General features: G+C 41.8%; 1 protein-coding gene across 1 annotated transcript in view; it reads left to right on the top strand.

Annotated features, from left to right (window-relative positions):
- Window positions 1–15,677, top strand: part of LOC139375683 (lutropin-choriogonadotropic hormone receptor-like) — a 42,782-nt gene extending 27,105 nt beyond the window's left edge. Inside the window, exons 9-14 of the mRNA XM_071117490.1 lie at window positions 2,827–3,015; window positions 10,735–10,800; window positions 10,951–11,175; window positions 11,503–11,614; window positions 12,913–13,170; window positions 15,114–15,677. Of these exons, the coding sequence (XP_070973591.1) occupies window positions 2,827–3,015; window positions 10,735–10,800; window positions 10,951–11,175; window positions 11,503–11,614; window positions 12,913–13,170; window positions 15,114–15,677 (1,414 nt within the window). The remainder of the gene's footprint in view (window positions 1–2,826; window positions 3,016–10,734; window positions 10,801–10,950; window positions 11,176–11,502; window positions 11,615–12,912; window positions 13,171–15,113) is intronic.
- Window positions 15,678–18,285: the final 2,608 nt, after the last annotated feature.

Raw genomic sequence — 18,285 nt, 5'->3', positions numbered from 1 at the left:
ATTGTAGATTTTGCTTTATGTTTTTTTGGAAGACAAATCTCCGTCCCAGTCTCAGGTCTTTTGCAGACTCCATCAGGTTTTCTTCCAGAATGGTCCTGTATTTGGCTCCATCCATCTTCCCATCAATTTTAACCATCTTCCCTGTCCCTGCTGAAGAAAAGCAGGCCCAAACCATGATGCTGCCACCACCATGTTTGACAGTGGGGATGGTGTGTTCAGAGTGATGAGCTGTGTTGCTTTTACGCCAAACATAACGTTTTGCATTGTTGCCAAAAAGTTCAATTTTGGTTTCATCTGACCAGAGCACCTTCTTCCACATGTTTGGTGTGTCTCCCAGGTGGCTTGTGGCAAACTTTAAACGCCACTTTTTATGGATATCTTTAAGAAATGGCTTTCTTCTTGCCACTCTTCCATAAAGGCCAGATTTGTGCAATATACGACTGATTGTTGTCCTATGGACAGAGTCTCCCACCTCAGCTGTAGATCTCTGCAGTTCATCCAGAGTGATCATGGGCCTCTTGGTTGCATCTCTGATCAGTCTTCTCCTTGTATGAGCTGAAAGTTTAGAGGGACGGCCAGGTCTTGGTAGATTTGCAGTGGTCTGATACTCCTTCCATTTCAATAGTATCGCTTGCACAGTGCTCCTTGGGATGTTAAAGCTTGGGAAATCTTTTTGTATCCAAATCCGGCTTTAAACTTCTTCACAACAGTATCTCGGACCTGCCTGGTGTGTTCCTTGTTCTTCATGATGCTCTCTGCGCTTTTAACGGACCTCTGAGACTATCACAGTGCAGGTGCATTTATACGGAGACTTGATTACACACAGGTGGATTGTATTTATCATCATTAGTCATTTAGGTCAACATTGGATCATTCAGAGATCCTCACTGAACTTCTGGAGAGAGTTTGCTGCACTGAAAGTAAAGGGGCTGAATAATTTTGCACGCCCAATTTTTCAGTTTTTGATTTGTTAAAAAAGTTTGAAATGTCCAATAAATGTCGTTCCACTTCATGATTGTGTCCCACTTGTTGTTGATTCTTCACAAAAAAATACAGTTTTATATCTTTATGTTTGAAGCCTGAAATGTGGCAAAAGGTCGCAAAGTTCAAGGGGGCCGAATACTTTCGCAAGGCACTGTACATGTACATACTACCTCAATCAGCCTGACTAACCGCTGTCTGTATGTAGCCTCGCTACTTTTATAGCCTCGCTACTGTATATAGCCTGTCTTTTTACTGTTGTTTTATTTTTTTACCTGCCTATTGTTCACCTAATACCTTTTTGCACTATTGGTTAGAGCCTGTAAGTAAGCATTTCACTGTAAGGTCTACACCGATTGTATCCGGCGCACGTGACAAACTTTGATTTGATTTGAATGATAACAAAGAGAACACAGCTGAGGGATTGCGCTGGGGTAATGTAACCACTCAAACTCCTGAACAGATCAGCTTTAATATTGAAGATATACTGAACGAAAGTGAACACTGAAAGTGTTGGTCCCATGTTTCATGAGCTGAAATAAATGATCCCCGAATATTTTCCATATGCACAAAAAACAAATTTGTTTACATCCCTGTTAGTGAGCATTTCTTCTTTGACAAGATAATCCATCCACCTGACAGGTGTGGCATATCAAGAAGCTGATTCAACAGCATGATCATTACACAGGTGCACCTTGTGCTGGGGTCAAATAAAAGGCCACTAAAATGTGCAGTTTTGGCACACAACACAATGCCACAGATGTCTCAAGTTGAGGGAGTGTGCAATTGGCATACTGACTGCAGGAATGTCCGCCAGAGCTGTTGCCAGAGAATTTAATGTTAATTTCTTTACCATAAGCCGCCTCTAACATCGTTTGGCAGTACGTCCAACCGGCCTCACAACCGCAGACCAAGTGTAACCACGCCAACCCAGGACCTCCACATCCTCCTGCTTCTCCTGTGGGGATCGTCTGAGACCAGCCATCCGGACAGCTGATGAAACTATTGGTTTGCAGAACCAAAGAATGTCTGCACAAACAGTCAGAAACTGTCTCAGGGAAGCTCATCTGCATGCTCATCATCCTCACCGGGATCTTGACCTGACTGCAGTTCTGCGTCGTAACCGAATTCAGTGGGCAAATGCTCACTGTGACCAACAGATGCATATCTGTATTCCCAGTCATGTGAAATTCATAGGTTTGGGCCTAATGAATTTATTTAAATTGACAGATTTTCTTATATGAACTGTAACTCTTTGAAATTGTTGCATGTTGCGTTTTAATTTTTGTTCAGTGTATATACACAATTTGGCGGCCAGGTCTCCTTCTGTATTTGTTAGATTGTAATGGTATGTTGTCTTGTCTTGTTGTATTGTTTGTTTGCACCCTGCTTGACATTGTTAAAAACAAAAGAGTGTAAAAATTTGTTACGGTGAAAGTTTAGGGTTAGGTCTTGGGGGTAGGTAGCCCGAGCGGCTAAGGAGTTGGGCCTGTAGCCGAAAGGTCGCCTTCTGGATTCCCGGGCTAGGCGCTTGGAAAAAAAGGGAGAAATTGATCTGGCACCTGGAGAGCTGCTGGGTTCATATCCTAATAATAATCCCCTACCATTGGGCTCTTGAGCAAGGCCTTTAACCACACCATGCGCTCCATACAGGGGTGCTGCACTGCAGCTTTACCCTGTGCTACTCTGTGTGATGTGTGGGAGGGGTTTAGAAATGAAGAGAGTAGAAGATCATTTTTCATTGTTCGCTGTAACTATGGACAATAAAGTTATATTGTAACAGGTAGGAAAAAATGTGTCAACATTTGACTTGGGTGTTTCCTGTATCTTGTGTGTGTTGCCCAGTGACGTCTCCTCCACAGCTCTCGACACACTCCCCCGTCGAGGTTTGGAACATTTAAAGGTCCTGATTGCCCGTTCTACCCCCTACCTGAAGACTCTACCTCCTCTAGAAAGCCTCCTAGAGCTGGAGGTGGCAGAGATTACTTACCCCAGCCACTGCTGTGCCTTTCACACCTGGCGACGCAAAGACAAGTAGGTACACATCTATAAATATTTCTAAAACTAAAAGCATTGTATTTGGGACAAATCATTCACTAAACCCTAAACCTCAACTAAATATTGTAATAAATAATGTGAAAATTTAGCAAGTTGGGGTGACTAAACTGCTTGGAGTGTAAACTGTCATGGTCAAAACATGTTGATACACCAGTAGCTAAGATGGGGAGAAGTCTGTCCATAATAAAGCCTTTTTAACAACACCATCAACAAGGCAGATCCTACAGGCCCTAGTTTTGTCGCACCTGCACTACTCTTCAGTTGTGTGGTCAGGTGCCACAAAGAGAGACCTCGAACAAATTACAATTGGTTCAGAACTGGGCAGCACGGCTGGCCCTTAAATGTACACAGAGAGCTAGCATGAATAATAAACATGTAAATCTCTCATGGCTCAAAGTGGAGGATGGATTGAGTTGTAGCGATCACACCGATGATTGAGTTAAATACTTTATAAACTACACACGCTGAAAACAAAACTTCTGCAGCACAGCACACACAATCAAACTGTCGCGCCACCCAAGAGCCCCTCCCCAAAGAGCTGAACGAGCTGTCTTTATTTCCTCCTTCCTTACTGCTGATGCGCTCTTAAAGTGGCAGCGCACGGTGAAGGCTCTGTGCAGGATTTTGCCACACAGTTATTGTAAGAAGTGTTGACATGCTGAATGCACCGAGGCATCTGTCTAAACTACTAGCACACAGCTCAGACACCCATGCATACTCCACAAGACATGCCACCATAGGCCTCTCTACACAATCCCCAAGTCAATAACAGACTATGGGAGGTGCATAGTACTACATAGAGCCATGGTTACATGGAACTCTGTTCCACATCAGGTAACTAATGCAAGCAGTAGAATCTGATTTAAAAAAAACATCTTATGGAACAGCGGAGACTGGACACACACAGGCTCAGACACACATACACATGATAAGACACGCACGTACACATGGATGTTGTACTGTATTTACAGGGAAGTCGGAAGTTTATGTACACCTTAGCCAAATACATTTAAAAACAGTTTTTCACTATTCCTGACATTTAATCCTAGTAAACATTCCCTATCTTAGGCCAGTCAGGATAACCACTTTCTTTTAAGAATGTGAAATGTCAGAATAATAGTAGAAAGAATGATTTATTTCAGCTTTTATTTATTTCGTCACATTCCCAGTGGGTCAGAAGTTTACATACACTCAATTAGTATTTGGTAGCATTGCCTTTAAATGGTTTAACTTGGGTAAAACGTTTTGGGTAGCCTTCCACAAGCTTCCCACAATAAGTTGGGTGAATTTTGGCCCATTCTTCCTGGCAGAGCTGGTGTAAATGAATCAGGTTTGTAGGCCTCCTTGCTCGCCCACGCTTTTTCAGTTCTGCCAACACATTTTCTATAGGATGGAGGTCAGGGCTTTGTAATGGCCACTCCAATACCTTCACTTTGTTGTCCTTAAGCCATTTTGACACAACTTCGGAAGTATGCATGGGGTCATTGTCCATTTGGAAGACCCATTTGCGACCAAGCTTTATCTTCCTGACTGATATCTTGAGATGTTGCTTCAATATATCCACATAATTTTCTTGCCTTGTGATGCCATCTATTTTGTGAAGTGCACCAGTCCCTCCTGCAGCAAAGTCCCTCCACAACATGATGCTGCCAGCCCTGTGCTTCACGGTTGGGATCGTGTTCTTCGGCTTGCAAGCCTCCCCCTTTTTCCTCCAAACATAACGATGGTCATTATGGCCAAACAGTTCTATTTTTGTTTCATCAGACCAGCGGTCATTTCTCCAAAAAATACGATCTTTGTCCCCATGTGCAGTTGCATGCCGTAGTCTGGCTTTTTTTGGGCGGTTTTGGAGCAGTGGCTTCTTCCTTTCTGAGCAGCCTATCAGGTTATGTTGATATAGGACTCGTTTTACTGTGAATATAGATACTTTTGTACCTGCTTCCTCCAGCATCTTCACAAGGGCCTTTGCTGTTGTTCTGGGATTGATTTGCACTTTTCACACCAAAGTAGGTTCATCTCTAGGAGACAGAACGCATCTCCTACCTGAGCGGTATGACGGCTGCGTGGTCCCATGGTGTTTATACTTGCGTGCTATCGTTTGTACAGATGTATGTGGTACCTTCAGGCGTTTGGAAATTGCTCTCAAAGATGAACCAGACTTGTGGAGGTCTACAATTTTTTTTCTGGGGTCTTGGCTGATTTCTTTTGATTTTCCCATGATGTCAAGCAAAGAGGCACTGAGTTTGAAGGTAGGCCTTGAAATACCTCCACAGGTACACCTCCATTTGACTCAAATTATGTCAATTAGCCTGTCCGAAGCTTCTAAAGCCATGTCATAATTTTCTGGAATTTCCCAAGCTGTTTAAAGGCACAGTTAACTTAGTGTATGTAAACTTCTGACCCACTGAAATTGTGATACAGTGAATGATAAGTGAAATAATCTGTATGTTAACAATTGTTGGAAAAAGTACCTGTGTCATGCACAAAGTAGATGTCCTAACCGACTTGCCAAAACTATAGTTTGTTAACAAGAAATGTGTGAAGTGGTTGAAAAACAAGTTTTAATGACTCCACCCTAAGTGTATGTAAACTTCCGATTTCAACTGTATGTGATAGTTGTCGTGGCAATTTCCTGTATTACCAAATGAGGAGAGTTATAAACCACACACCAGTCAGAGTTATACTTAAACTTCATCTTTAATAATATGAGCTTTACAATAGCCCTTTGACTTTCAACAACTCACTATCTATAATGAATTGTTGAGAGTCCCAACATAATGGCAACTGAGATCTTTTATAGCAAAGATACACCTCTCAACTTACAGTGAGGGGAAAAAGTATTTGATCACCTGCTGACTTTGTACATTTGCCCACTGTCAAAGAAATTATCAGTCTATAATTTTAATGGTAGGTTTATTTGAACAGTGAGAGACAGAATAACAACAAAATCCAGAAAAACGCATGTCAAAAATGTTATACAGTGCCTTGCGAAAGTATTCGGCCCCCTTGAACTTTGCGACCTTTTGCCACATTTCAGGCTTCAAACATAAAGATATAAAACTGTATTTTTTTGTGAAGAATCAACAACAAGTGGGACACAATCATGAAGTGGAACGACATTTATTGGATATTTCAAACTTTTTTAACAAATCAAAAACTGAAAAATTGGGCGTGCAAAATTATTCAGCCTCTTTACTTTCAGTGCAGCAAACTCTCTCCAGAAGTTCAGTGAGGATCTCTGAATGATCCAATGTTGACCTAAATGACTAATGATGATAAATACAATCCACCTGTGTGTAATCAAGTCTCCGTATAAATGCACCTGCACTGTGATAGTCTCAGAGGTCCGTTAAAAGCGCAGAGAGCATCATGAAGAACAAGGAACACACCAGGCAGATCCGAGATACTGTTGTGAAGAAGTTTAAAGCCGGATTTGGATACAAAAAGATTTCCCAAGCTTTAAACATTCCAAGGAGCACTGTGCAAGCGATAATATTGAAATGGAAGGAGTATCAGACCACTGCAAATCTACCAAGACCTGGCCGTCCCTCTAAACTTTCAGCTCATACAAGGAGAAGACTGATCAGAGATGCATCCAAGAGGCCCATGATCACTCTGGATGAACTGCAGAGATCTACAGCTGAGGTGGGAGACTCTGTCCATAGGACAACAATCAGTCGTATATTGCACAAATCTGGCCTTTATGGAAGAGTGGCAAGAAGAAAGCCATTTCTTAAAGATATCCATAAAAAGTGTTGTTTAAAGTTTGCCACAAGCCACCTGGGAGACACACCAAACATGTGGAAGAAGGTGCTCTGGTCAGATGAAACCAAAATTGAACTTTTTGGCAACAATGCAAAACGTTATGTTTGGCGTAAAAGCAACACAGCTGAACACACCATCCCCACTGTCAAACATGGTGGTGGCAGCATCATGGTTTGGGCCTGCTTTTCTTCAGCAGGGACAGGGAAGATGGTTAAAATTGATGGGAAGATGGATGGAGCCAAATACAGGACCATTCTGGAAGAAAACCTGATGGAGTCTGCAAAAGACCTGAGACTGGGACGGAGATTTGTCTTCCAACAAGACAATGATCCAAAACATAAAGCAAAATCTACAATGGAATGGTTCAATAATAAACATATCCAGGTGTTAGAATGGCCAAGTCAAAGTCCAGACCTGAATCCAATCGAGAATCTGTGGAAAGAACTGAAAACTGCTGTTCACAAATGCTCTCCATCCAACCTCACTGAGCTCGAGCTGTTTTGCAAGGAGGAATGGGAAAAAATTTCAGTCTCTCGATGTGCAAAACTGATAGAGACATACTCCAAGCGACTTACAGCTGTAATCGCAGCAAAAGGTGGCGCTACAAAGTATTAACTTAAGGGGGCTGAATAATTTTGCACGCCCAATTTTTCAGTTTTTGATTTGTTAAAAAAGTTTGAAATATCCAATAAATGTTGTTCCACTTCATGATTGTGTCCCACTTGTTGTTGATTCTTCACAAAAAAATACAGTTTTATATCTTTATGTTTGAAGCCTGAAATGTGGCAAAAGGTCGCAAAGTTCAAGGGGGCCGAATACTTTCGCAAGGCACTGTACATTTATTTGCATTTTAATGAGGGAAATAAGTATTTGACCCCCACTCAATCAGAAAGATTTCTGGCTCCCAGGTGTCTTTTATACAGGTAACGAGCTGAGATTAGGAGCACACTCTTAACCTGTTGGATCTCTAGGGGCGCTATTTCATTTTTGGATAAAAAACGTTCCCGTTTTAAGCGCGATATTTTGTCATGAAAAGATGCTCGACTATGCATATTATGCAGAATCTCTGAAGCTCTGTTTTCCATTGTCTCCTTATATGGCTGTGATTGCGCAAGGAATGAGCCTACACTTTCTGTCGTTCCCCCAAGGTGTTAGCAGCATTGTGACGTATTTGTAGGCATATCATTGGAAGATTGACCATAAGAGACATTTTCCAAGTGTCCGCCTGGTGTCCTGCGTGGAATTCGGTGCGCAAACGCCAGCTGCTTGTACTTTTCCATTTGATTGAGGGGAGAAACCATGCTTCCACGAACAATATATCATTGAAGAGATATGTGAAAAACACCTTGAGGATTGATTCTAAACAACGTTTGCCATGTTTTCAGTCGATATTATGGAGTTAATTTGGAAAAAAGTTCGCGTTTTGAGGACTGAATTTTCTTTTTTTTTTTGGTAGCCAAATGTGATGTAGAAAACGGAGCTATTTGGAATTCACAAAGAATCTTTTTTTGGAAAAACTGAGCATCTGCTATCTAACTGAGAGTCTCCTCATTGAAAACATCCGAAGTTCTTCAAAGGTAAATTATTTTATTTGAAGGCTTTTATGTTTTTGTTGAAATCTTGCGTGCTGGATGCTAACGCTAATGCTAATGCTCAATGCTACGCTAGCTAGCCACTTTTACACAAATGATTGTTTTCCTATGGTTGAGAAGCATATTTTGAAAATCTGAGATGACAGTGTTGTTTACAAAAGGCTAAGCTTGAGAGATGGCATATTTATTTCATTTCATTTGCGATTTTCATGAATAGTTAACGTTGCGTTATGGTAATGAGCTTAGGTCTGTAAATAGAATCCCGGATCCGGGTTTGGTAGACGCAACAGGTTAAAGGGAGTGCTCCTAATCTCAGCGTATTACCTGTATAAAAGACACCTGTCCACAGAAGCAATCAATCAATCAGATTCCAAACTCTCCACCATGGCCAAGACCAAAGAGCTCTCCAAGGATGTCAGGGACAAGATTGTAGACCTACACAATGCTGGAATGGGCTACAAGACCATCGCCAAGCATCTTGGTGAGAAGGTGACAACAGTTGGTGCGATTATTCGCAAATGGAAGAAACACAAAAGAACTGTCAATCTCCCTCGGCCTGGGGCTCCATGCAAGATCTCACCTCGTGGAGTTGCAATGATCATGAGAACGGTGAGGAATCAGCCCAGAACTACACAGGAGGAGCTTGTCAATGATCTCAAGGGAGCTGGGACCATAGTCACCAAGAAACAATTGGTAACACACTACGCAGTGAAGGACTGAAATCATGCAGCGCCCGCAAGGTCCCGCTACTCAAGAAAGCACATATACATGCTCGTCTGAAGTTTGCCAATTAACATCTGAATGATTCAGAGGACAACTGGGTGAAAGTGTTGTGGTCAGATGAGACCAAAATGGAGCTCTTTGGCATCAACTCAACTCGCCGTGTTTGGAAGAGGAGCAATGCTGCCTATGACCCCAAGAACACCATCCCCACCGTCAAACATGGAGGTGGAAACATTATGCTTTGGGGGTGTTTTTCTGCTAATGGGACATGACAACTTCACTGCATCAAAAGGACGATGGACGGGGCCATGTACCGTCAAATCTTGGGTGAGAACCTCCTTCCCTCAGCCAGGGCATTGAAAATGGGTCGTGGATGGGTATTCCAGCATGACAATGACCCAAAACACACGACCAAGGCAACAAAGGAGTGGCTCAAGAAGAAGAAAATTAAGGTCCTGGAGTGGCCTAGCCAGTCTCCAGACCTTAATCCCATAGAAAATCTGTGGAGAGAGCTGAAGGTTCAAGTTGCCAAACGTCAGCCTCAAAACCTTAATGACTTGGAGAAGATCTGCAAAGAGGAGTGGGACAAAATCCCTCCTGAGATGTGTGCAAACCTGGCGGCCAACTACAAGAAACGTCTGACCTCTGATTGCCAACAAGGGTTTTGCCATCAAGTACTAAGTCATGTTTTGCAGAGGGGTCAAATACTTATTTCTCTCATTAAAATGCAAATCAATTTATTTATTTTTTTAGTTGTAATTCTGTCTCTCACTGTTCAAATAAACCTACCATTAAAATTATAGACTGATCATTTTTTTGTCAGTGGGCAAACGTACAAAATCAGCAGGGGATCAAATACTTTTTTCCCTCACTGTACATGAAGAACCACAGATCTTAGGAACTCTTCACAAAGGGCCTTTTACTTGAGAAAGGAGTATCCCTTAGCCAGATTGCATTCACTATAATTATCTCTCAGTTTGGTCTCTAAAACGAGGTTCTAATCTCGTTCCTGGTACTTCATAGTACCAAAACATTACCTCATCCAAGCCATAACTCAATTGTCAACTCTATATACTCCCATCTCAAGTAAACCCCCTCTTCTCCCCACTCCTGGACAAGCTCACTGAGGGGAGTGACTTAATTGGTTCCCCCCTTAATCACGCCATCCCTTCACATGGTTTAACAGATACATTCACATGTAAAGGCAAGGTTCCATCCTGTCCTCTTCCCTTTCTGATATTCTGCATAGCACCAGAGACATGTAAACGACAAGCCTGACCTCTCCCCTCTCTGGGCCCCAAATGACTGAGCCCCAGCTTAGAAAAAAGTGCAACTGCCAACACTATAGTCCAAAAGGATACATTCTAATGACAAGTATCTCACATAAGCATATTAGATGAATAAAACATCTTATTTATCTATGTTACCCAACTAATTCTGATTCCTCTGCCACATAGTGGAGTAGTGGCCTGAGGGAACACACTAAATGTATTGGGTAAAGTGTTAGGAAATGTAATGTCATGTAATATTTTAGCACATAGGTGCTCATCACAGGTACACAAAAAGGTTGACACTCAAGGGTCTACTCTAACCTTTTCTCTTTATGCATCCAAAGGGAAAAAGTTGTCCTTGCACTCTCTCCGAACCTCAGAAGGCTGTGCGATGACGATGATGAAATCATGTAAGACAATATTTCCACCATGTATCAGGGGAAAGTTAAAGGCTTTCGTAATGTTTTTCCCTTGATTGCCCATTTTCTTTTTTGGGGGGCGGTCTCTACCTCCTACACCTAATGTTGAACAAATCCATGTTGTCTTCCCCTTTTCTACAGGGACCACTCGGCAGACAATGTGACAGACCTGTACGACATCAACCTCCAATACCCAGACCTGCAGCTGAGCCTGTGTCCTGGACCCTTCCAGTGCACCCCGGAGTCCGACGCCTTCAACCCCTGTGAGGATCTGCTGGGATACTCCTTCCTCCGTTCAGTCACCTGGCTCATCATTGTATTCGCTGTGGCCGGGAACATGGCCGTGCTGGTCGTACTGATCATCAGGTAAAGGGAGAGAAAATAGATTTAGGATTAACTAGTGGTCAATGTCATAGACCTGCATGTCTCTGGACAAGTGTGCTGATAATGCCAACCATCTTTGTCAGGGATAGATTCCAAACCAATTGAATTTGAATTAATGGTTTGTAATCGATTTAATTCTATAGTGAAGAATGTGCTCAACTCTTATCCTCTTGCGTAAACTGACCATGTGTGGTCTACTAAGAAATGTTGCTTGAATAAGAAAAATATAATTAAAACAATGCTTTAATTGCAACTTATATTCAAGTAATTGATTATATTTTTTACATTTTTTATCATTCTGCTCACCAGCCACCAGAAGCTCAATGTCTCTCGGTTCCTGATGTGTAACCTGGCCTTCGCAGACCTCTGCATGGGGGTCTACCTCCTCCTCATTGCAGCCATGGACTACCACTCACGCAAGGTACATAGCCCAAAGGCTTAGAGAGGTATATCAGAAGGTCACTGGTTCAAGTCTCAAGTTGGGCTATGAAAAGGTGGAGACTGAACTGGCTTCTGTAGGGCTGCTCTTTTCAGTTGAGTACATTACTACCAACCACCTACCATTGAACCCTTGAGCAAGGCAGAACTTAACACCTAAACTTCTCCAGGGGGGCTGCACTGCGGCTGACCCTGTAATGCTTGCTTTCCAATGTTTATATTTTTGTAATGACTCTTTCCTATTTGGACACTAAAGTTGTATTGTATGTTATTGTAGGAGTTCTAGTCTATATCCAATAATACAGTTGCATTTTATTGTAGGAGTTCTAGTTCATATCCAATAATAAAGTTGTGAAGTTGGAGTTCTAGTCTATATCCAATAATAAAGTTGTATTTTATTGTAGGAGTTCTAATCCATATCCAATAATAAAGTTGTATTGTAGGAGTTCTAATCCATATCCAATAATAAAGTTGTATTTTATAGTAGGAGTTCTAATCCATATCCAATAATAAAGTTGTATTTTATTGTAGGAGTTCTAATCCATATCCAATAATAAAGTTGTATTTTATTGTAGGAGTTCTAATCCATATCCAATAATAAAGTTGTATTTTATTGTAGGAGTTCTAGTCCATATCCAATAATAAAGTTGTATTGTAGGAGTTCTAGTCTATATCCAATAATAAAGTTGCATTGTATTGTAGGAGTTCTAGTCCACATCCAATAATAAAGTTGTATTGTAGGAGTTCTAGTCCATATCTAATAATAAAGTTGTATTGTAGGAGTTCTAGTCCATATCCAATAATAAAGTTGTATTGTAGGAGTTCTAGTCCATATCTAATAATAAAGTTGTATTGTAGGAGTTCTAGTCCATATCTAATAATAAAGTTGTATTGTAGGAGTTCTAGTCCATATCCAATAATAAAGTTGTATTTTATTGTAGGAGTTCTAATCCATATCAAATAATAAAGTTGTATTGTAGGAGTTCTAGTCCATATCAAATTCTAAAGTTGTATTGTTTGTAGGAGTTCTAGTCTATATCCAATAATAAAGTTGTATTGTTTGTAGGAGTTCTAGTCCATATCCAATAATAAAGTTGTATTTTATTGTAGGAGTTCTAGTCCATTTCCAATAATAAAGTTGTATTTTATTGTAGGAGTTCTAGTCCATATCAAATAATAAAGTTATATTGTAGGAGTTCTAGTCCATATCAAATAATAAAGTTGTATTTGATTGTAGGAGTTCTAGTCCACATCCAATAATAAAGTTGTATTTTATTGTAGGAATACTACAACCACGCCACGTTCTGGCAGACGGGTGCGGGCTGTGGTGTGGCGGGGTTCCTGACGGTGTTCGCCAGCGAGCTGTCGGTCTACACGCTGACCATTATAACGTTAGAGCGGTGGCACACCATCACCAACGCCATGCACAAGAACAAAAGGCTGCGGCTGAGGCATGTGGTAGCCATGATGGCTGGGGGGTGGGGCTTCTCCCTATTGGCCGCTCTGCTTCCTGTCCTCGGAGTCAGCAGCTACACTAAGGTCAGCAGAATTTGAAAATACAGTGGGGCAAAAAAGTATTTAGTCAGCCACCAATTGTGCAAGTTCTCCCACTTAAAAAGATAAGAGGCCTGTAATTTTCATCATAGGTACACTTCAACTATGACAGACAAAATGAGAAAAAAAATCCAGAAAATCACATTGTAGGATTTTTTATTAATTTATTTGCAAATTATGGTGGAAAATAAGTATTTGGTCACCTACAAACAAGCAAGATTTCTGGCTCTCACAGACCTGTAACTTCTTCTTTAAGAGGCTCCTCTGTCCTCCACTCGTTACCTGTATTAATGGCACCTGTTTGAACTTGTTATCAGTATAAAAGACACCTGTCCACAACCTCAAACAGTCACACTCCAAACTCCACTATGGCCTAGAATAAAGACCTGTCAAAGGAAACCAGAAACAAAATTGTAGACCTGCACCAGGCTGGGAAGACTGAATCTGCAATAGGTAAGCAGCTTGGTTTGAAGAAATCAACTGTGGGAGCAATTATTAGGAAATGGAAGACCACTGATAATCTCCCTCGGCCTGGGGCTCCACGCAAGATCTCACCCCGTGGGGTCAAAATGATCACAAGAACGGTGAGCAAAAATCCCAGAACCACACGGGGGGACCTAGTGAATGACCTGCAGAGAGCTGGGACCAAAGTAACAAAGCCTACCATCAGTAACACACTACGCCGCCAGGGACTCAAATCCTGCAGTGCCAGACGTGTCCCCCTGCTTAAGCCAGTACATGTCCAGGCCCGTCTGAAGTTTGCTAGAGAGCATTTGGATGATCCAGAAGAAGATTGGGAGAATGTCATATGGTCAGATGAAACCAAAATATAACTTTTTGGTAAAAACTCAACTCGTCGTGTTTGGAGGACAAACAATGCTGAGTTGCATCCAAATAACACCATACCTACTGTGAAGCATGGGGGTGGAAACATCATGCTTTGGGGCTGTTTTTCTGCAAAGGGACCAGGACGACTGATCCGTGTAAAGGAAAGAATGAATGGGGCCATGTATCGTGAGATTTTGAGTGAAAACCTCCTTCCATCAGCAAGGGCATTGAAGATGAAACGTGTCTGGGTCTTTCAGCATGACAATGATCCCAAACACACCGCCCGGGCAACGAAGGAGTGGCTTCGTAAGACGCATTTCAAGGTCCTGGAGTGGCCTAGCCAGTCTCCAGATCTCAACCCCATAGAAAATCTTTGGAGGGAGTTGAAAGTCTGTGTTGCCCAGCAACAGCCCCAAAACATCACTGCTCTAGAGGAGATCTGCATGGAGGAATGGGCCAAAATACCAGCAACAGTGTGTGAAAACCTTGTGAAGACTTACAGAAAACGTTTGACCTCTGTCATTGCCAACAAAGGGTATATAACAGTATTGAGATAAACTTTTGTTATTGACCAAATACTTATTTTCCACCATAATTTGCAAATAAATTCATTCAAAATCCTACAATGTGATTTTCTGGATTTTTTTTTCTCATTTTGTCTGTCATAGTTGAAGTGAACCTATGATGACAATTACAGGCCTCTCTCATCTTTTTAAGTGGGAGAACTTGCACAATTGGTGGCTGACTAAATACTTTTTTGCCCCACTGTATATATATATTTTTTTCATTTAAGTTTAGGGCATGTATTAACAAAGGGCCGGTTTATCAGAAACAGATTAAGCCTAGTCCTAGACTATACAGCACTTTCAATCTCCATTGAACTTGCTTTTTAGACCAGGACTAGGCTTAATCTGTGATGCTTTCTGTAAACCTGGGCCCGTATTCAAACATTCACTTTACACAGAACATATACTGTAGTAGGTGAACATTCACAGCCTTTTTATTTCTGCTGTAAAATAACTTCCTGACAATTGTTGATGTAAAACGGGCTTTACACATTTACCTGATTGACTGACTTTCTTTGATATTTTATCCTCCAGGTGTCAATCTGCCTGCCCATGGACATCGAGTCCCTAGCCTCCCAGGTGTATGTTGTAGCCCTCCTCCTCCTCAACGTCACTGCCTTTTTCATCATCTGCTGCTGCTACGTACGCATCTACCTGTCCATCCACAACCCCGACCTAGCAATCCGCCACGGTGACTCCAAGATCGCCAAGCGCATGGCCGTCCTAATCTTCACCGACTTCATCTGCATGGCACCCATCTCTTTCTTCGGCATCTCGGCGGCTCTCCGCATGCCCCTCATCACCGTCTCCCACTCCAAGATCCTGCTCGTCCTCTTCTACCCAATCAACTCCCTCTGTAACCCCTTCCTCTACACCATCTTTACTCGATCGTTTCAGAAGGATATACGTTTGTTGTTGAGTCGCTGTAGTTTTTGCCATGCCAGAGCTGAGTTCTACAGGGCACAGAACCTGGAAGCACACACTATACCGCCTAAGGGTAGTACTACGTCCCCCAGAAAACATCACTCTTTCAGGTTCTACACCTACCACATCAAGATGCAAGGATGCTTTCTCTGCGAGGGAGGCGGAGCAACATGACTAGTCTCAGTAAATCAGAACTGTGGGTAAAATCACATTTTAAGCCAATGGTTGAATGACAACAAAAACAATTGTCTGTAAAAAAATATATATATATACATAACCAGTCAAAAGTTTGGACAAACCTACTCATTCAAGGGTTTTTCTTTATTTTTTCTATTTTCCACATTGTAGAATAATAGTGAAGACATTAAAACAATGAAATAACACTTAGTAACCCATTTTTTTTTTATCTTCAAAGTAGCCGCCCTTTGCCTTGATGACAGCTTTGCACGCTCTTGGCATTCTCTTAACCAGCTTCATGAGGTAGTAGCCTGGAATGCTTTTCCAACAGTCTTGCTGGAGTTCCCATATATGCTGAGCACTTGTTGGCTACTTTTCCTTTTGCGGTCCAACTTATCCCCAACCATCTCAATTGGGTTGAGGTCAAGTCATCTGATACAGCACTCCATCACTCTCCTTCTTGGTAAAATAGCCCTTACACAGCCTGGAGATGTGTTTTGGATCATTGTCCTGTTGAAAACAAATGATAGTCCCACTAAGCGCAAACCAGATGGGATGGCGCATCGCTGTAGAATGCTGTGGTAACTATGCTGGTTAAGTGTGCCTTGAATTCTAAATAAATCACTGACAGTGTCAGCAGCAAAGCACCTCCACACCATCACACACCCTCCGCACTGCTTCACGGTGGGAACCACACATGCAGAGATAATCCTTGGCGGTTGGAACATGGCGGTTGGAACTAAAAATCTCAAATTTGGACTGATCAGACCAAAGGACAGATTTCCACCGGTCTAATGTCCATTGCTCGTGTTTCTTGGCCAAAGCAAGTCTCTTCTTCTTATTGGTGTCCTTTAGTAGTGGTTTCTTTTCAGCAATTCGACCATGAAGGCCTGATTCACACAGTCTCCTCTGAACAGTTGATGTTGACATGTGTCTGTTACTTGAACTCTGAAGCATTTAATTGGGCTGCAATTTCTGAGGCTGGTAACTCTAATGAACTTATCCTCTGCAGCAGAGATAACTCTGGGTCTTCCTTTCCTGTGGCAGTCCTCATGAGAGCAAATTTCATCATAGCGCTTGATGGTTTTTGCGACTGCACTTGAAGAAACTTTCAAAGTTCTTGAAATGTTCCGTATTGACTGACCTTCATGTCTTCAAGTAATGATGGACTGTCATTTCTCTTTGCTTATTTGAGCTGTTCTTGCCATAATATAGACTCTAGTCTATTACCAAATAGGGTTATATTCTGTGTACCAACCTTATATTGTCACAACACAACTGATTGGATCAAACGCAATTAAGGAAAGAAATTCCACAAATTAACTTTTAACAAGGCACACCTGTTAATTGAAATGCATTCCAAGTGACTACCTCATGAAGCTGGTTGAGAGAATGCCAAGCGTGTGCAAAGCTGTCATCAAGGCAAAGGGTGGCTACTTTGAAGAATCTAAAATATAAAATATATTTTGATTTGTTTAACACTTTTTTGGTCACTACATGATTCCATATGTGTTATTTCATGGTTGAGGTATTCACTATTATTCTACAATGTAGAAAATAGTAAAAAATAAAGAAAACCCATACTTTTGACTGGTACTGGAAAGTATTCAGACCCCTTGACCTTTTCCAAATTTTGTCAGGTTATAGCCTTATTGCAAAATAGATTAAATAAAATAAAAATCCTCAGCAATCTATACACAATACCCAATAATGACAAAGTGAAAACATGTTAAGATATTTTTGCAAATTTGTAAAACAGAAATACCTTATTTACATAAGTATTCAGACCCTTTGCTATGAGACTCGAAATTGAGCTCAGGTGCATCCTGTTTCCATTGATCATCCTTGAGATGTTTCTACAAGTTGATTGGAGTCTACCTGTGGTAAATTCTATTGATTGGATATGTTTTGGAAAGGGACACAACTGTCCTTTAAAGGTCCCACAGTTGACAGTGAATGTCACAGCAAAAACCAAGCCATGAGGACGAAGGAATTGTCCTTAGATCTCCGAGACGACAGGGTTGTGTTGAGGCACAGATCTGGGGACGGGTACCAAAAAATGTCTGCAGCTTTGAAGGTCCCTAAGAACACAGTGGCCTCCATCATTCTTAAATGGAAGAAGTTTGGAACCACCAAGTCTCTTCCTAGAGCTGGCCGCCTGGCCAAACTGAACAATCAAGGGAGAAGGGCCTTGGTCAGGGAGGTGACCAAGGACCCCATGGTCACTCTGACAGAGCTCCAGAGTTCCTCTATGGAGATGGGAGAACATTCCAGAAGGACAACCATCGCTGCAGCACTCCACCAAATCAGGCCTTTATGATGGTCAGTTGGAAGCCACTCCTCAGTAAAAGGCACATGACAGCCTGCTTGGAGTTTGCCAAAAGGCACCTAGTGAGTCTCAGACCATGAGAAACAAGATTCTCTGGTCTGATAAAACCAAGATTGAACTCTTTGGCCTGAATGCCAAGTGTCACATATGGAGGAAACCTGGCACCATCACTTTGGTGAAGCATGGTGGTGGCAGCATCATGCTGTGGGGATGTTTTTCAGCGGCAAGGACTAGGAGACTAGTCGTGATCGAGGCAAAGATGAACGGAGCAAAGTA

The sequence above is a fragment of the Oncorhynchus clarkii genome, chromosome 20 (genome assembly GCF_045791955.1).
Source record: "Oncorhynchus clarkii lewisi isolate Uvic-CL-2024 chromosome 20, UVic_Ocla_1.0, whole genome shotgun sequence".
In the NCBI taxonomy this organism is placed as follows: Eukaryota; Metazoa; Chordata; class Actinopteri; order Salmoniformes; family Salmonidae; genus Oncorhynchus; species Oncorhynchus clarkii.
Note: the sequence above shows the minus strand (reverse complement) of the source record. Positions and strands in the feature narration are given on the sequence as shown.